This window comes from Uranotaenia lowii, chromosome 2 (assembly GCF_029784155.1).
Source record: "Uranotaenia lowii strain MFRU-FL chromosome 2, ASM2978415v1, whole genome shotgun sequence".
Taxonomy (NCBI): domain Eukaryota; kingdom Metazoa; phylum Arthropoda; class Insecta; order Diptera; family Culicidae; genus Uranotaenia; species Uranotaenia lowii.
The window spans coordinates 209,112,658-209,133,551 of NC_073692.1; the positions used below are offsets into that span (position 1 = coordinate 209,112,658).

At 35.0% G+C, this 20,894-nt stretch overlaps 1 protein-coding gene and 1 long non-coding RNA gene across 2 annotated transcripts; one reads left to right on the plus strand and one right to left on the minus strand.

The window, feature by feature from the left end:
* Positions 1–7,029: 7,029 nt before the first annotated feature.
* On the plus strand, positions 7,030–9,544 carry LOC129744752 (M-phase phosphoprotein 8-like). Its single transcript, XM_055737447.1, has 2 exons — positions 7,030–7,661; positions 8,167–9,544. The coding sequence occupies exons 1-2, from the start codon at positions 7,157–7,159 to the stop codon at positions 9,081–9,083; spliced, it is 1,422 nt and encodes a 473-aa protein (XP_055593422.1). The 5' UTR covers positions 7,030–7,156; the 3' UTR covers positions 9,084–9,544.
* An 8,175-nt stretch (positions 9,545–17,719) lies between these two features.
* LOC129750044 (uncharacterized) lies at positions 17,720–18,554 on the minus strand. Its single transcript, XR_008738267.1, has 3 exons — positions 18,255–18,554; positions 17,992–18,196; positions 17,720–17,920 (listed from the first exon to the last, which is right to left on the minus strand). It is a non-coding gene; the product is annotated as an uncharacterized LOC129750044 (long non-coding RNA).
* Positions 18,555–20,894: the final 2,340 nt, after the last annotated feature.

A 20,894-nucleotide genomic window follows, 5' to 3' on the forward strand; every position in this document is an offset into this window, starting at 1 on the left:
TGAAAACCAATTCGACGTGTTAAGGAGTACCGAAGAATACCCAACTCCAGCTGAATCTTACTCGTATGTTGCAAGAAGAGCACCCAGATCCTACCAAAAAGAAAATTTACAACGAAATAACATAAATACCAACAATCGTTTTACAAAAGGGAAGGAAAGAAGAGAAGAAGAAGGAGAGTTAATGCCAGAAGTAGCTAAAGAGCTAGTGAAGAAGAGAAAAATGGAAGAAGATAGAGAAGAAAGCAGAGGGACAGGTTTGAACAATCCCTACAGGACGGAAGAGGCAGAAAAAATAAGAAAACAGATAGAGGAAACTATAAAGAAACAAACACAAACTGAATGGAGGAAAGCAATGAAGGAAGTAAGTACCAGATTGGTTGAAATTTTGAAGCCGCACGGAGCACCTGGAGAAGAGCTTACAAATCAAATTATGGGAGAATTGATGAAGGCAGGTGAGTGGACCGGAAACAGTTCATGATGCAAAGTAACTTTAATATAATACAAACAAACATACAAAGTCTGAGGACAAATAAAAACGAGCTTGCTCATGAACTGTTTACTGAGAAATATGACGCAGCACTATTATCAGAAATCTGGGTTAAACCAGATCAAATAATGACCCACAGGTGGAATATACAAGGTTATCACCGTATATTATCACCAAGATCTGATGGTTTCGGAGGTACTGGTATTTATCTACGTTCTGACCTTACTTTTGAAAGACTGGTCTTAAGTTCATCCATGCAATTCGAAACGTTAGGTATAAAAATACATACCCTTGATCTTGTTCTTGTAGTAATTTACATCAACCCTAGAATTACATTACAAGAGTTAGAAAACGCTTTTACACTTTTACTTAGCCAATTATCGACACACTCCAAGGTCTTTATAGGAGGAGATTTCAACAGCCACAATGAACTATGGGGTTGTTTAGATACCAATAATAAGGGCAATCTTATATATGATTCGATCATTAATACCAACTTTCTCATACTCAACAATGGACAATACACATTCATCCCAGCTGTAGCAAATCAAAGACCCAGTGCTATTGACTTATCAATGTGCACCACAAACATGTTTAATGAAGCTAAATGGGAAGTATTACAAAAGAGCTTTGGTGGAAGCGGTCACCTTATGATAAAAGCACAACTTCAATTATCGTTTAAAACAAAGAAAAAGTGTTATTTTGATCGAACAAAAATCACCGAAGAAATATCGCAAATTAAACACTGGGAATTTGAAGGAATTAAAGACCTTGCAGTAATTACGAATCAGATAAGCAATAAACATAAGAAAATGAATACATTTACACCAAAATATTACTGGAGTCCTGACCTTTCCCTATTATATGAATCCAAACAAAATGCTCTTAGAAATTATAATAGATGTAGCAGCACCACAAATCTCATAGAGTGGAAAAAAGCTGTAGCACAATTCAAAAAATCAAAAATAAAACATATTAAAGATAAAATGATGGAACTATCTAGTACCATAGATCCACGCAATGTAAAAGAAAACTGGAAACTAATTAAGCGATTAAAATTGAGTCCTGTTGAGAATCCCAAAAATAATCCCATATTAAATAACAAAGACACAGCTGAAAAATTCCTTACAAAAAACTTTGGAGTACAAGAAATTAAACAACGTCTTTCGCCTGACATAAATACTCGACAAAGAATAATAACTTTTGAGTCCTGGAAGGCAATTATCAATAAGAAATCTATTAGATCAGCACCAGGAATAGACTCCATAAATTATGGTATGCTTAAAAGTATGGATCTTAATACTGTTTCAAAAATAATAGATTTATTGAACGAAATGTGGCTTAGCGGAAACTTACAAGATCATTTAAAAGAAATAAAGATTATACCAGTACTTAAACCAAACAAACCTCCGGAACAGATTGAATCGAGTAGACCTATTGCTCTTCTTTCAACTATCACCAAAACTATAAATGCAGCGGTTCTTGAAGATGTTAACCTTACCTGTTCAAATAACAATATTCTACCTGATTTCTCATTTGGATTCCGTAAAGGAATGTCAACGGAACATTGTGTGACTTTTGCAACAAACTTTATAATGTCATCCAGAAGAGAAGGATTTGTAACAATTGGAGTATTTTTTGATTTCTCAAATGCATTTAATAGTGTAAATGTGGATAAACTGAGAATCATAATGCTGAATTATGGATTCCGAAAAGATACCATAACGTGGATCTTCAATTTTCTTATAAATAGAAAAATGATCATCTGCACAGATCAAGGAAAAGTAGAACACATAACAAGCTGCGGAGTTCCACAAGGTGATGTTCTTTCGCCTATCCTTTTCAATATCTACACTTCTTCTCTTCACAATACAAACCTCGACCGAGACACCATAACTCTTCAGTTTGCGGACGATTTCCTGAAAATTGTAAGAGCAAAAACTTTAGAAAAGGCTGTTAAAAAAATGCAACTAGAAATAAACGATTTCACAGCAAAAGCTGAGGAGCTTGGATTGATACTAAATTGTTCAAAAACAAAGGCTATGCTCTTCAAAGATTCAAACAAAACTCTCGCTCTTTCTCTTGGAGGCGAAATATTAGAAACGGTTAAAAACTACAAATATTTAGGCATCACTCTGGATCAAACACTAAGATACGGCTTACATGTAAAAAATTTAAAAAATACATTTATGGACAGGATGAACATGTTAAAAATTATTGGAGGAATAAAATATGGAGGTACACCAAAAGTCATGGTAATGTACCACAAAGCACTCTTCGGAAACTATCTGAACTATGGTGCCATTCTTTACGGAAATGCTGCAAAAAAATATAGTGACATGTTAGAGACCACCAACCGACAAGGACTTCGGGTAGCGACGGGTTGCACAAAAACAACTCCCATTAACACATTGGCAGCGCTGAGTGGTGAAGGACCTCTAACGTTGAAACGCGAATTTATTACAAAAAAGAGAATTGCTTTTCACATTTACAGGAACGATTTGATTGCTCAACAATTACAGTCTTTGAACCTGAATCAACTGAAACAAGAAAGGCAGTACTCATTCATTGAAAGAGTATACATTAAAAACGTCAACACATTCCAAAAACTTTATGTTCAGACAAAATCTTGTAGCATATTCAATTTTACGGTTAATGAGCAAATAATAGGGTCAACTCAAAAAAAGAAATTAACATCTCCTATAGTTCTAAAAAAACTCACTCAAGAAATGATTCAAACAAATTATTGCATGTACGAACAATGGTATACGGATGCTTCCAAATCTGGCTCAAATTGCGGACTTGGTATTTACGATGCCTCCACAGACGAAAGCATAAGCCTAGCTTTAGCGCACGAAGTGAGCATTGCTTCTGCAGAGCTACTGGCAATACGAGTTGCATTAGAACACGTACAAGCTAACGATTCGCGAAGAATTGTTATTTTCACAGATTCCCAAGCGGCATGCAAAATTTTAAAAAGGGATCGAAAGAACAAAACGTTCGATAAAGTAACTCACGACATTTGTTCTCTAGCAACACAAAATCGTGCAACTATACAATGGTTACCTTCTCATGTTGGAATCAGAGGAAATGAAAATGCTGACCAACTAGCGAAACTCGGACTCGAAAGTTCAGCAATCCTAGAAAACAAACTTCGATTAGATGATGCGATTCGATATTATAAAAAGACACTTATAGACGATACAAATAAGTGGTATAAAGATTTGGCAACAATAAATCAAAAAGGATTGAAATTTTATAAATTCCAAGAGAATTTTAATCTCAAACCGTGGTACTGGAGTTCTGAAATGAATAACAGGCAAATTCGAACAGCAAATCGACTTCTAAGCGGACATGATTACTCACCATACTACCTGGGACTCATGCACATTCGAGATTCAAAAACTTGCGAATTATGTACAGAAAATTTTACGACCGAACATGCACTGTTTCACTGTATACAATACAATCATATCCGTAACCACTACGACTGGGAAAGATGTAATAATCTATTCGATCTGTTAAAAAACTTCGATGAATCAAGAATCAAGGAAGTCATAAGCTTTCTAGAAAAAGCAAGATTTTCAATTTAATGAAAAATCGTTCGTATTAGACACACTGTGTCCTCGAATAATCAAATAGATTCGACCTGATTCGACCTATACTCGTGCAGTGGTTATATAGAGTATAACACTCTAGGCCAAAATCATCAAATCCATACATACATACATACAAAACAATAGTTCTGTTGATTTTACTTGGTTTTGGCACGAGTTTTATCTCAAACGATTACAACTCTTATAAAAAAGTGCTCAGTTTTTTGCCGACAAGTAAAACAATGCTGCACCGAATTTACCTGACACAGGTTTAGATGATATTTGAATGGTGTTTTCGAATAAATTGCAGACCAGCCAAGGTTCTGCTAGCATTTCGGGATGAATAAGCCAGTGATGCTTAAAATCCCTTGAGAAAAAAAAAAAAAAAAAAAAAAAGTTCTGCTAGCATAATTTGATGCGTCTTCAATACCTGTATTGCGCCGCTTTATTTCCATAAATTTAATGGGGTCCTAAAAATCTTGAAATCGCACTTTTTTTTTTTTTTGATTTTTACTTGCTCTTAAATGTCAATTCAAAACAATCGCCTCGATAAAGCTCGACTTTTCATGATATTTGTAAGCGTGAATAATTTGTTGTTCACAAAAGTCACATTGGAGATTCTAGATCGAGATCATCTCAAATTTGAGAAATTTTTATATCAATCAAATGCATTTCAATCCATTTTAGTTCAAAGTAGTGGGGTTTGAATAACTCAGGTTCCAGTATTAATTATGTTCAGTGTATGTCAATCGAGCTGCGATACGGAAGCGTTTGTTTATCACATTCTCTCGAAATTTGTTCTCTCTCATGTCGGTTTCTCTCGGCTTAACCGGCAAACTGAATTTTGTTTTCTACCTCTTCTACTCTGATACACTCAGAAAAATACTATTATGTATGCCATAAGATTCTCTTATGAAGTGGCGCCATAAGAAAAATCATTGAAATTCATAAGATTGTCTTATGACGCGAATGAACTTTGAAGATGAACGCCTATTGCAATGAGAGGTTGTTGCTTTTCATAAGAGGTTCTTATGGAAACAGTAAATCACTTTCTAATAAGAATAATTTTAGATATTTCATGCTGAAAACATTCTCTTTATTGTTTGCCAAATTTGTTTGAAATCAAATCATTTATGGTCACCATCAGCAGTGCATCAACAGACGCTTCCATCAAAATTTTTTTTGCCGCATCCCAATCTTCGACCTTGTTAGATCAGATAGCTGAGAAGTACACAAAAATGTATTTCAAATTACTAATATGTCGCTCACATCAGAAACAACAAATCGGACTTACCATTCCGGAAATGACAATATCATTTATCTTTGAAGTAAAACTAGTAACTATGAACTGGCGATTGCTTCGTTCTGTTAGATGATGAAAAAACTGTTGAAATGAACGAATGTGTTCATTACTTTCACACAATGCCGTTTCTTCTATTTTTTATAAGAACATCGTATGAAAATTGAAAGAATTTCATAAGACTCTTATGAAAAATTATTTTACACTCTAAAAAGCGGTTCATAAGATGCATCTTATAAAAATTATAATAAGAATTTGCCTGAGTGTAGAATTAAAGGACTTAACTTTGAACAGTGTAGGTTTTTAGAGTTTGTTATTCCTTTTTTTAAACATTATGAACTTCTTAATTTTTTTAAAATTAATTTCAACACGCAGCGAAAAGGTTTTTTATTTCAAAGGAAAGTGCCGCAAAAACAAAGGATTTTTTCCTTTGGTTTTGGGACAAATAAAAATTCTTTTGGTTCAAAAGCATTTTCCTTTGTTTCAAAGAATTTTTCTTTTGAAAAATCTTTGAATCAAAATCTTAATACTTTGAAACAAAAACCAGTTTCATTTGATACAAAGTTGTTTTCGTTCGCCACAATGTTATTTAGATTTAGATTTAAAAAGATTGGTTCATTGAACCATTTTCCATTTATTCCAATTGGAGGACATATTTCCTGTTGTTTTGAAATTCCTATCAGGAATTTCAAAAAATAAAAAGAAAGAAGTTTATATGTTAAATTTATTTTTATTTACAACAGATGAAACGCTTGGCCACAAACTAGTTCACTAAAATCGATCCGGTCCAAATTTTTGTCGACCTGACCGCTGGATTTGGAGCGGTGTCATCGTGCGCAGCTTTCATCTCGGTTGAGGCATCCACGGAAACCATCCTTCGGTTCTGGTTCTGTAAAAACGCAATCACTTATAGAAAATCTTCGATATTCACTCTTTAATTAACATACTTACCATACTTCATCCTGAATCCTTCTAATATAGCTAACTCTGACCTACATTTTCACACGACCGGCCAAACTTGATTCGATTTTTCGGTTTTGTATTCTTCTTGCAAGGCAAAACAAAATATTTTTTGAATCAAAGGCTGAAGTTTTTATTTAAAGGAATCATTTCTTCAAGTTAAAAACATTTTCCTTTGGTTCAAAAAAAGTTGACTTTGTTTTAAAAGAAATAAGCTCAATTAACATTAATTTAGAATCAAAGTATTTGCTTAAATTCAAAATCCAAAAATATTTAGTTCAAAGAATTAATTCTTTGTTTCAAAAAATATTTTTATGAATCAAAAACAAAAGTTTTTGGTTCAAATAAAACAGGAGTTAGATTCAAAAAAATGAATGTTTTGAAACAAAATCATTTTTGTTTTGGTTCAAAAGCCTAGTTTTCTCTGCGTGAAGGAGAGCTTTGAAAGATCTCCAAATATAGTAAAATGTTTTACAATATCGAGAGCGGTAGAGATTAAAATTTCTAGCAGGAGTAATCAATGTTACTAGATTACCCACCTTGGGTGTAATATCAATAATTATGACTTATTCATAAATCATTCGAGAAACAGAATAATAAACAGAGAGAGAAGAAAAAGAGCACCGGCTAAAGAGAGGGAGAGAGAGCAGGCAACCGATTCTCAGTGGGGATGAGCAAAGTAACCGAAAAAATAAAACAAGCGACGCTCGGGAGAAAAAGTGCAATCCACAAAGTTTTTCCTACCGACCGTTCGAGTTTTCGTGGCATTTTTTCGACATTTAAAAATATTGTGCAGCGGAATAAAGTTTCAAAATGCGTAAGGAAAACCTCAAACGTAAGGGAATCGACGATGTCGAAACTGCAGAAGGTGAGGAAAACGAGGAAATAGACTCGACAGAAGAGGCCGAAAAAACTGAGGATTCGTCGGATGAGAAAAAAGACGAAAAAGCACCGACTGAGGATGAGGAAGAACAGGGCGATGACAAACCGGCCGCTGAAGAAAATGGTGATTCGAAAGAGCAGGAAAATTCGGACGAAGATTTTCAGGACGCCGAAACCGATCAGAAGGCAACGGAGGAAAAAACGAACGGAACTTCCTCGATTGAAGTTCCTGTCAAAAAACGGGGAAGGGCCAAAGCCGTGAAGAACGGTGATGATAAGGGCGAGGAAAATGGTAAGGCCGAAACGGATGGGGACGATAAGAAAGAGGATGGGGAGGAACAAAACGACGAAGACGAGGATGACGCCGGAGAAGGTGAGGACGACGATGCTGGATCAGATTATGGCTCATCCGGGGCCAAAAAAGCCAAAAAAACAGGTGAATTGCGAATTTTTAAGTGATAGCATTTTAGGGAATCCATTTGCTTAAATTTTGATCAAAGGCGTAATGTTTAGGTGGGGGCTTCAGGTGAGCTTTCTAACATATGTCTTGAAAATGATTTCGATAAAATGTTGATGAATTTTTAAGTGTTGCCAAAATTGCATAAAATCATTTTAAGAAATTTGAGTTTCTGAATCTGCTAAAAGAAATAATATAACATTATAGTACAGGATCAAAATATTAGGCTTCTAAAAATCACTGTTGTTTTTCTAAATGTTTTCAACCTACTCTCTAAGAAGAGTTCAAAAGCGGAGGTTCAATTGCACTTTGAACGTTTATTTATTACCAATTATGGGTTCTTTTTCAACATTTAGTATACCGATTCATGCTCAAATTAAGATATCGGAATCATTCCGGTCCATATAAGCAACGTCCAATGATCAAATATAGTAAGTGCACTGTTTGGTGGTTAAAGTCAATAAAATTTGCCCTCATTTTCCAGCGCCCAAAAAGCCTAAGAAAGCAACCCCCAAAAAACCGGCCAAGTCAGCAAAGAAGGCCAAAACTTCCGCCAAGAAATCGTCCAAGGATGAGGATGATGATGAAGATGACGCCGAAGAGGAGTACGAAGTGGAAGACATCGTCGATCATAGGAAGGAACGTGGCGGTAAGATGGTTTTCCGCATCCGTTGGAAGGGTTACGGAGCTGACGAGGACACATGGGAACCGGAATCAACCCTATCCTGTCCCGATATCATCAAGAAGTACAAGGCTAAAATTGAAAAAGATGTCGAAGCCGATGAAGAGTACGAAGTGGAAGATATCGTAGACCATCGCAAGGAGCGTGGCAAGATGGTATTCCGTATCCGCTGGAAAGGATATGGATCGGACGATGACACTTGGGAACAAGAAGCGACCCTATCCTGTCCGGATATCATTAAAAAGTATAAGGCTCGAATAGATAAGGACGATGGAGCTCCAGTAGCTAAAAAGGCTAAGACGCCCGCAAAAGCAAAGAAACAGCCTGCTAAAGCATCACGTACTGCTCCGGGCAGAAATGCCGCTTCAAAGAAATCCATGAAAGATGAAAGTGATGAAGAGGAAGAAGACGACGGTAAGGAATATGAAGTTGAAAGGATTATCGACGTGCATTTCAAGAAAAACGGAAAACGGGAATATCTGGTCAGATGGAAGGGATTCTCTGCCAAGGATGACACCTGGGAACCAGCCGACAATCTAACTTGCCCGGATCTTATTGAAAAGTTTAACGAAAAACTCGATAAAAAGAAAGAAGTCGACGACAAGGAGCTGCGCATCAACAGAAAAACAACTGAACGATTGACACTTGTAGAGAGAGGTCGCAAAACATCTCGACGCAATGCCGGCAAAGTGCGTGTCAATTACTACGATGGAGAGTAAGCAACTTTACTGAGCTCCAGATTATTGTTTTAACTTCATTTTTCAACCCTTAACGTTGGTGAAAAACAGCAGTACATAAGATTGCATTTTACTCGGTAACAGAAGAGAACAGGAGTGGACCGATCAGATGTCCAATTTTCAAATCTATAAAACGATCGCGACCGATCGAATAAAACCACACATAAGTACATCAAACCCATTTTACGGTTCCTTGCAAGTCACACATACAAGATTCCCAAACGTATTTGTTCGTCCCGTGAACCAAACTACATTTTTGTCTTGTGTCTAGTGATTATGTATTAAAAGTAGATGATAGAATGCATGCCGATGAAAATTAAACACTGTAGCCGGTTAGTGAACCGCGAAAAGAGAATATATTTGGAAGGAACGAAATTGCATTACTTGTAACAATGGTAATATTAATAACATAAATAAACCGTATCATTCATAGTGGTATCTGAGTTCGTTGGTGGTTTTCACTGGAAAGAAACCCTTATGGGAAAATTAAATCAACGGGCATTCTGTTCCGATGTAGCAGTGTGCATTTATTTTCACTGACCCAGAAAATTGCATAGCAGAGGAGCGCTATCCGTTAATGAACGATCATTATGGTTGGACAGTGTAGTTTGTCTACTCTTGTTTCTGTGGGAACTTTTTGAGTAAGGAATCAACATAGTTTTTGGTTTGATTTTCAGTTGTGCGTTTTCAGTATTTTGTCCACACAGCTGTAAAATCAGCAATCGATCTAAACCATTTTTTAAATTGTAGAAGTTTAACTTAGCCAGTAGGATGACTCATTGTAAAGCAAATAAGAAAAATCCAAAGTTTTGGGTGAATCGGACCACCATACTCCAAATGAGAGCCCCCCCTTCATTCTTGAAGATCTTACCATTTTCCCATAATCTTTGTTTCTAAGATAATGTTACAGTGAATCCCCGATTTTGTCACGCACCGATCACCGATATGATCAACAAGCTTGTTTTTGAACCCTTGGAGCCAAAGGGTTTTAATTGCGTAATAGCTCATTTCGAAAAATCATGAAAATTTTCATATATTTTTCGAATATTTGTATATTTCTTTCGAACGCAAAAGTAGGTATGTAAATGTTATAAAATGATGTATTCCAGCAGGTGGAGGTCAGATGAAGAAATATGGATTTCATAAAAGATCGAGTATACGGTTGCACGTTCAAGATTCTACAGGGTATTCAAGTTCCCTTTTTCCGTTTGCTCTCTTAACCTTCCCATGCCGTTCGCAAAATATCCGTTTCGGGGAAATTTGAGTTGTAGTTTAATTTCGTTCTCCTGGCTGTAAATGTTAACCGATTTTGATGATATTATATTCATTGTGTAGGTAATTTGTTCTTATTACTCAAAATTTTAAAATAAAGTCGATATGTATTACCAAGTTATCAGAAACTGGTTCAGAAAGTAAAAAGTCCGAAAAATCAATTTTATTTTTAAAATGCTCATAACTTTTGACAGCTTTTCTGTATTTAAGTGTTTCATTGATGTTTGAAATCGTCAAGAATCCATCTATTCGACAGTGTATAGATATGTTGGGGTCCAATGAAAGTTTCGACCGCTATCTCAGATCTTCCGGTAGAAAAAAATCTAACTTTAAAAAAACGATATCCCAATTTTGCTTTGCTTAGCTGTATTTCATTTCCCAATGAACCGATTTTCAAAACTCAAATTTCAATTTTTTGACGTTAATTTGATCATCATTTTCATAGAACATACTTGGTCTGTCAAAATTCCAAGCTCTTCAGTATATTGGAATGATGATAAAGAGATTTTAAATGTGCGCTTCGGGTCATATTGACCCGAACGGCATGGGAAGGTTAATTGAGGCACTTAGGATCAGAGGGGTGCAAGTGCCGAAATGATGATTTCGAGAAAACGGGCATCAAAGTTTTTTTTCTAAATCAAAATTATCGAATCGCTTTTTCTACTTAATTTTCGATGGAATGTGTCTCAAGAGGTCTAAAATGAATGATTCTGAAAGAAAAACAAAAGTTTTTGCGATATTTATGTAAAAACGGCGGACTACTTTTTTTGATATTTTTCACTTGCACCCTTCTGATCCCAAGAATGACACTTGCACCTCTCTGACTCCAAACAATATGATCGCATCCATTTGGAACCTGTATGCATGGCCGTAGGAACGGAGGGGGTTTTGGGGGTTTAACCCCCCCCCATGAGGGTCCAAAAATGCAAGCGAGGTATTCTACTCTACACTCAAAACTTGAAATTCATAATCAAATTTTGATAATAGAGCAAAGATATTCAAGAGTAACTATCTGAACTAAAAACTAGTACCAACCAAAACCCATTCCAAGTTCAAAATTCTGCTACAGTTTTTCAAAATTTTCTCACTTGTTCATAGAATAAGGTTGTCAGATTTTTTTCAGCACGTATGCCGGCCGGATAAATCCGGGCTGTTTTATATAAAAACCGGCAAAATCTGGGTATTAGATTTCAAAATTGTCGACCAAATCCAGGCAAAACCGGTCAATTTTGGTCAAAACCTAAGAATTGCTCATCAAAAATTTAGAAAAAAAAACTTAAAAACCTTTCATGATGATTTTCCAATGAAATCTGGGCAACCGGGTCCGGCCGGACTTTTTGAAAATTTATTATTAAATATCCGGGCCAATCCGTTTAAAACCGGGCAATTTGGCAACCTTATCATAGAAATAAGGTCTTAATATTAAATTTTAAATTAAACCCATTTTGGAGGTTCTGGTGAATTAAGATTAAACCAACAATACAGAACTTAAATAAAAGATTCATGAATGAGGGCTCTAAGATTTGGCTCATGAAATTCTGATCTGGAATTAAGTTTCGGATATCGTATTTTTTGTATGTTTTGGAAATCGTATAGAAATTCGGAAACAGATTTTAAGTTAATTTTTTGAATTTAGGTTTAGAATTCAGAAGAAGATTTAGCTTGTGAATGAGTTTTTCAACCAACATAAAATTGTTCAGAATTTCAAGAGAACATAAACATAAAAATTTGCTTGTCAATTCAATTTCCAGATTTCATTGTTTTTAATCAAAATAAATTTGTACACACAATTCAGCTGAAAATCACAAATTTTAGTTTTTTTTCTCTAAATTTTGATTCATGCAAAATATCCCAAATTATATTAAAAAAATCATCCACAGGATTTTTAGTATGGAATTGATTTCTTATGAAAAATATTGCCTGTTTAAGAAACATGTACCTGATCTTCACCAAAAAAAATCTGCAGATTGTATTTTATTTTCTCTTTTTTTTTTTATTTATATTGCAGCTTTCTTTAAGCCAAATTTCAAATTAAAATCATAAATTTAGTTCAATTTTGCATCAAGCAAGTTTGATTCGAACTTTTTTTTATCTCTTATTGTTTTTATTCGAAAATTTTAATTATTTTCATCAAAGGTTAGAATCTTGGAGTTTGCAAAAGAGTTTAGAAGATTGGTCTTGTTTGATTTGAGTATAGAATAAGTTTTTTTTAAGAGAAATTGAAGGCTACCCTAAAAAGAGCTTATTTTATGCTCAAATAAACTAACTTTGATCTATCAGACTTTTAAACAAATTTAAAAAAAATTTACCATCGATGAAAGCAAATTTCATATTTTATTTCTAGAGGTTTCCTTTAAAATAATTTAGCTCACCCTTTAGGTTAAAAACCACTTTTCTAAAGTTACTTTTTTTAAGGTTTTCTAAGCCATCCTTGTGGCATTCGTGTCTTCTCTTAAGTTACAATTTCATACGAAAACTATTAATGAGTACTTAAAAATGAATAATCATATAGTTACAAACATAATTTGTTTTAATTTTTTTTATTCGTGTGTTTTAGACAAAAAATCATACACTGAACCTCGAAAATACCCAAACTTGAGAACTTTCCCCGCCAACCCGAATGAAACTCCCTCCCTACAGGTTTGGCTATTGGTGGCATAGCACAAAGTTAAGCTCTTAAAGGAGAACTCATCCCCCAAAATCTGATACCACAATAAAATGGAAATCAAAATAAAAAAAAAATATCGCCAGGTACAGGAATCACCCATACCTGCAATGGCTTTGCGATTACCATCTCAGGATGCTAACCGCTCGACCACCGGAGAGTTGTTGAGAGAGGCAGCTACATCATCGTATATGTGAAATTTTCTGCGAATGAAGCGAGAATAAAAGTTGTCCCCCAAAAAAAACAGTTCTTCGCTTTGAACTTACCCCCCAAACCTAAATCTGCCACGATGGAGGTAACAGAATCAGATGCGCTTACAACAAAACCCCCCCAAAAAAACAGTTCTTCGCTTGAAGGACAAGTTTGGCTTATTGGCAAGCTGTGATTTTTTCACAAACTTAAGTTGTCAATCTTGAACTTAGGTTTGGCGGGTGGCAGTTCTCAAATTTGGGTATTTTCGATTTTCAGTGTAGGTAAAAATAAGTCATCAAAACCCCCCCCATGAGTCGGTTCTTCCTACGGCCCTGCCTGTATGTAACAAGTCTTGCGTAACATTTCATAAGGGCGAAACTTCCAAATGTAAACAAATCGAGTTATCTATTGATTTCAATAGACGGTAATACTATTAATATTCTAAAAATAAATTTGGTAAAGATTTAAAAAAAACTAGCCTATACAAATTATATGTTAAAAAGGCGAAACTACCTTTTGAGATTTTACTACCACTTTTCGAGTTACGCCGGGCGAAACTATTGTTGTGTTTTGAAAAACGGCGAAACTTGTTTGAATTTTCGAAGCGTACGATTTTAAAGGCATTTTCACGAAAATTTTGGTTTTTACCATGGAATTCACGAACTTTCAACTATTGTTGGGTAAATATAGTAACATATTTCAATAAATGATTTAATTTTCAAAATATCACATAACTTTTAGATGCAGCAGCACTTGTGTTGTCTAGCTCGGAAACTGTTTCATTGGACGATAATCAATCAGTAAACCCTTTTGAGGAAACATCACGAACGGAATGTATTCCGTCCGAAACGAATGAGTTATCTTTTGCTGATATTTCGGCATCTACCCCCAAAAAGCAAAGGATTCATAATTCATCTGCTCTAGACCTTAGAACAAACCCTGCACACCGGGAACCACAGGTTGTTTCATTAGTGGCACTTTCAAACCCTTCATTAAATAAAACTCCAGTATTCGGTAATTCCAGGGCAGATATAGAACAACTGGAACAAACACTCTCAGAAAGGGGCAATTCCAGTTGCATTCTGCCAAATGCTGACTCGTTCTTTACAAATTTGAGCAATTTTGAACGGACATCTTTTGGTCGAGCTGGTACACCTGGCCGAAACACATTAGAGAAAACAGTGGCAATACGATCTTTTAATAATCCGGAGGTCACGAAAGAAGATCAAAAGAGCGTCATTTTGTCAGATGATGACCAAGGTGATGTGGACGATGAAACGGAGGAGATTGTTCTGGGGGATGCAGTCGAAATGAACGATTTTGTTTTGAATGAGTACTTTGAAAAGTATATCAATCAAACAATATTTGACAACGAAGGACACGAATTGATTGAACATGGTAAGTTTGAATGATGGTTGAATAATAAATGAGAATTATCTTGCAAATATTATCTGTGTTGAAAAAGGACAAATTTTCGAAGTGAAGTCACATGGAATGCTAAATACAACTTTTTTTTACACTTCAGAAGCCAGCAGTGAAGATGAAGCTCCCGGTGATTTGGGATTCAAGGAGTTGAACACGGAAGACATCGTTAAATCTAAAAAGCAGACGAAAGAAGACAACAGATTAGCCAAAGTAAGAGGAGAAGCATACACCCGAAAGGATGGTACTTCTGTACCTGCCAGAAGTTTAAAAAAGGCTTGCAACTGTTTCCATTTAAAATGCTTCAAAAAATACCCTGAGCATATACGTCAAAGGCTTCTCAATTTATTTTTAAAATTGAAGGAATCCGGACAGCAGCAATTCATTAGTAACCACATGGCGGTGAAAACAACAGCAAAACCAACGGTATGTACCCGCATGGAGCAGTATCATACAGTAACGATCCCCATTATCTTCTTCCCAAGACACCTAAAAGATTCCCTTTATAGTTTTGGATTATAAATGCACGATTAGACTAATCGTTTTTTCATCAAATGGAATCGTTTAGACACAAATAACGATACAGGGAACGGGTTGTTAAGTAAAGAAACGATTCATTTTTTTGCTTTTTTCTATAGATTCGAAATAAATCAAAACGATAAATGTAATCGTTGTCTTATAGTCGATTTTAATTTTTTTGGATGCTAACGCGTATCTTCTAAAGATAGTTTTACGATGAATAATAAAAAAGATGATTCGTGTTATAATTTGATGAAGAAAATTTTATTAATATCGTTAATTATTTTAGGACCTATTATTTTTAATTTACAATACTATATTTTAATTTACAATATATGAATCGAATATGGCTTCTAAAATACGATACTGAAAATATATTACTCGAATAAATACTGAAGGTTTCTTTTTTTTCGATTATAGTCGTTTTACCTTCTTAATGGCATTCGCGACTAAAAAAACTCAAGGTTTCGTGTAAGTAAATTTGTCACAAAAACTCTAAAATGAATTTCTTTTGAGAAAAATAGTACAAAAAATTGAATCTTGCATTGAAATAAGCACCTTTACGAGTAACTCAGTCTTATACAGAGATATTACTTAGGTCTAGTCTAACAGAAACAAAATAAGTTTCTGTGTATCTATCTACCACTATAACTGATTAAGCTAAACTGTCACGAAAGGGATTCAGTTCAACAAATAATGTTCAGTTCCGATTCATAAACTTAAATCATAAATCATTATCCTGAAACTTTCGGAACATTATCATGAATTCGTTTTTTATAAATAATTTTAAATATTCAGCAGCCTACTCGATGTTGATCGAATCCTAGGGTGATGCAGATTGCTGATACATTTGAGTAGAAGCATCTGAAGCGATATGTAGCATTGTTCTTAGTTCGAATACCAGTCGGATCGGTATCACGCACGCACAGCGTTTGCTTCATGGCTTCACTGTTTAGAACAGATTTTTCTAGACACGAGACAAAAAAACTACACGCAGCGAAAAGATTTTTTATTTCAAAGGAAAGTGCCGCAAAAACAAAGGATTTTTTCCTTTGATTTTGGGATAAATAAAAATTTCTTTGATTCAAAGGCAATTTCCTTTGTTTCAAAGAATTTTTCTTTTGAAAAATCTTTGAATCAAAATATTAGTGCTTTGAAACAAAAAACAGTTTCATTTGATGCAAAGTTGTTCTCGTTTGCTACAATGTAACTTAGATTTAGATTTAAAAGAATTGGTTCATTGAACCATTTTCCTTTTATTCCAATTGGAAGAAATATTTTCTGTTGTCCCGAAGTTCCTATTAGGAATTTTGAATAATAAAAAGAAAGAATTTGCATTTAAAATTCATTTTTATTCACAAAATTAACACTAACACTGGTTCACTATAATTTTGATCCTAATTTTAGCCTGAGGGCATACTTCTTGGGCCGCTCAATAGACTTCCGGAAGCAGCTCCGGTTGCAAGCTTTAGTGGTCATCCAACTGGTGATTACCGCTGAAGATCGGGCCGAAGATAATCAGACCGCTGGATGTAGGGCGGAATCTGCCGTGGTCCTGTAATGCAAGAGTTTATATAAAATCTTAAACATCCACTTTTTGATTAATGGATTAACACACACTTACCATCTCTGATTCACTAGTTTTGATTTTCAACACAACCGGACAAACTTTATTCGAAATTCGGTTCTTGCTCAATCCAAAATATCTTTTAAGTTTAAAATTTTAATTTAAAGAAATTATTCCTTTCTTTTGAAAACAATTTTCTTTGGTTGAAAGAAAATTTACTTTGTTTTTAACGAAATGTGCAATTGAACAATTTTTTTTTGAATCAAAGAATTTGTTTAAAATCAAAGTCCAAAATTATTCAGTTCAAAAAATTAATTCTTTCTTTCAAAAATTATTCATTTGAATCAGAACGATAATTCATTGATGCAAAGAAAACAGGAGTTTGATTCAAAAAACTGAAAGTTTTGAATCAAAGTCAGTTTTGTTTTGTATCAAAATCCAAGTTTTCTCTGCGTGTATCCAATGACTAGTCGACGGTGAGTGGTCATGCCATGCATGGGTAATAATTGTGTTCAGTATAATCCGTGCCGCCATAATCAAGAATTCTTTGACAGCGTTTAACGAGACGAGACTTCACAATGGTGGAGCATTATTTGATTTTAACCTAAAAATTGAAAAACTAAGTTACAACACAATAAGATAAATTAACACAATTTTACCTTCAGATATAACGACTGCAGAAAACCTAACGCGTGTTTGATGCGGAGCTGCAGCTGCCGTTGATTTTGTTGCTTCAGATCTAAGTAAAATAGATCGATAAGCATAGAATGGCTTCATAGAAACACGACCAAAGTGGAGCTGGAAAGTGATTTAAAGAAAATTGAATATAACGACGTGAAAATAACAATAATGAAATTTGAATGATAAAACTTACAAATTAAAGACCAGAAGGTGGGCTACGCGGCTATTTTCGGAGCCAATGGAGAAAATCCCGGAGACTCTTGAACGGAAAAGTTTTTAACCCGATTCTGCTGATCTACCGAAATGCAACCTACAAAAAACAAAAATGAACTAAAAATACGATTGAATATTACAAATATACAACTTTACCGCCAACAGATGGTTACTCCGGGAGAATGAACAGTGCCAATTGATCCGCAACCTTTCCCGGCATTTTGAGCGTTCAGGTCTTCTGTTGAGGAATACTTTTCGGTTGTCCTGATTTCGTAGCATGTGGTGCTCCTTTTGAAGAAAATCAAAATATCGATAAACAAATATTACAAAACTTTACCTGTTTCCACAGCCTTTATTACCTCGGAAGATTCAAAAGTTTCGATTCGGGAGTTCCGCTCACTTTAACATAACCAGAACACAAACTGTACGAAAGGCTATGTTTTCTTCCGCCGGATCAGTCTACTGCTGCGGTTGTCGATGGTGTGTTGCTGGTTGTTCCGACGGAGGGTTCACCTTGTTTGGCGCTTCCGGTGTTTGTCCGGCTGGAGGGTGTAGTTTGTCGAGCTGTACGGAGGTTACAAAAAAAATAAGATTTTCGCTCAAAAACAGTTTTTTCGCTTACCTTTATCACTATCTTTGTTGACCGGCCTCGGTGTGCCAATTTTACAGTGCTGTTATGGTTTTTCTGGCCAAATTCACGAGTTTTCTGGAATCGTATACGGATTCTCAAGCGTCGTGTTTTTTTTCCTGACGAACAACAACAGCGGAGACACACTACACTCAGATGCGCGAAAATTCAATTTGTTTTGAGACCATTAACCGTATCTTTCAAAAATCCTTTTAAATCATTCTCAGCAAAGACGCCATGAGCGAAGTCGCAAAAGGAATCGTGACTATTCATGTAATCAGAGCCAAATGATTCAGACGATTAAGTGTACGGTATTTGATCATGCGGGTACTCACTTATAATAATTAAAAATTAACTAAGCTCTTCAAAGTTTAATAATGCATTCACCTCATTCCTGAGCTAATGGCTAGACTACGAATGCAATAGTCGTATTTCTTCTTTTTAAGTTCGAGATAGTTAGATTAAACTATTTACAAGTGATATTTTTTTTAAACTATTTGCAATTTACTCTGAGACAACACCCAGATAATCTCTTCAAATAAATATACACTAAATTATCTAATATTAATTTAATGATATTTTTTCAGGTGCTTAATTCTAGAAGATCCTTTACTCGAACTTATTATTTACCCGGACGTGATGGTAGGATACGAGTCTGTAAGGAAATGTTTATGGCAACCTTGGACATCACCGATAAGAAAACAAGGACCATTGCTACTAAACTAATTACTGGCCTCGGTTTAGCTGTTGATGATCTTAGAAGTGAATTTACTTCACGTCTAATCATTTCAGAAGATCACCTCAATTACATCAAAGCGCATATCAATTCATTTCCGGCATATTCATCACATTATTGTAGAGAGAAAAGCCAGAAAAAGTATTTGAGCAGCGATCTCAATATCGCGAAAATGTTCCGTCTGTACAAATCAAAGTGCGTTACGGATGGTCTCAGGCCAACTCACTACAATACGTACAGAAAAATATTCAGGACGATGCGCCTCAGTTTTCGCAAAACCAAACTGGATACCTGTAACGAATGTGATAAATATGCTATGCGTCTTAAATTATCAGAAACAGAAGAAGAAAAAGAAAAGGTTATTGAAGCCAGAGATCGTCATCATACTCGAGCAGCAGCTGCATATTCTGCGAAAAAAATAGACATGCGAAAATCAAAAATTGATCCGGAAACAAGGACAGCTTGTTTCGACTTGCAAAAATGTTTACCAACACCACATTTGACTTGTGGGATGGCCTATTATGCCAGGCAACTATATACACTTAATTTTACTATTTTTGCGACTACCTCCAAAGGCAACACGGTTGATTGTTACCTGTGGGACGAAACAAAGGCAAGAAGAGGGTGTCAGGAAATAGGGTCTTGTCTTTGGAAGGATTTACTAGGCCTTGATGTAAATATCAAGTACGCCGTATACTATTCTGATAGATGTTTTGGCCAGAATTTGAATTTTATTATTTGTTGCATGTTCACCAATTTTATTTTCAAATGTTGCTCAGAAAAAAGAAACTTATAGAAGTTAGTCATAAATTTTTGACTTCTGGACACAGTCATATGGAAGTGGATAGCGCCCATGCCGCCATAGAAAGGGCTAAAAAAAACCATAAAGGCTCTATTGAAACTCCTCGAGACTGGGCTGTATTCATAGCCTCAATTCATAAAAACGTCCCATTTCATGTATACGAAATGAGTCAGGAGGAATTTTTAAATTTTAAAAAACTTTTGAACATTTTTACCAGACCAAAAACTGATCATAACGGTAATCTGGTTCGATTGCGTGATATTTGTCACTTCCGATATACAACATCAGCTCCAGGAATTGTTTTTTACAAATATAATTTAGAGGACGAATTCCAATCGTTTTCGGTAGTTGACTCCAGCTTCAAATTTTTAAAGTTAGACCCTATAACTACTGAGCCGCTCAGTCTTGCACCAGAAAAATTAGAAGATTTGAAGAAACTTCTTCCATACGTTTCAAATAAGGCATACTACCAAACAATGCTACGACAAATGGTACCAAAAAAGCGTGGACGAAAGCCAAAAGGATGCACAGCAGATGATTTCGAAGCTGATCTAGATCGTGATATTGATTTAGAATAGTCTTTTATACTAAGTTATCATTTATATGTACATGTTCATGTTAGCATTAATGGTTAATGTAAATGTACAGCTATTTCATATATTAGTTTTAAATGTAAAGTTAGTTATAAAAGTTATGTTAGATATAGATGATAAGTTTGTAAATAGTTTTGATTGTGCTTGTAAAATATATTATTCCTTTCAAATTCTATTAAAACTTGTTTTTTTCATATATGATAAAACTTTTATTTCACTTGAATTTTAGTCACTACAAAAAAATCTAGGAATATCATGATTGAACTGGAATAACATTCTCCCTGTTATTCTAAATCCCTTGCAAAACTCTACTGGAGGCTATCATTTACTATCTAAGACAATATAATAACAAAGCAAAAGCAAAAAAACGCACAATTCTGACTAACAATACCTCATAACTAAACACTTAAAATTCAACCTTCTGTCCATGTCGGCTCCTGTTGCAATCAACCTTAATCTGCTCCTAGGGAATCCAAATCCATTCTTTTCGACAATAGCGTTTC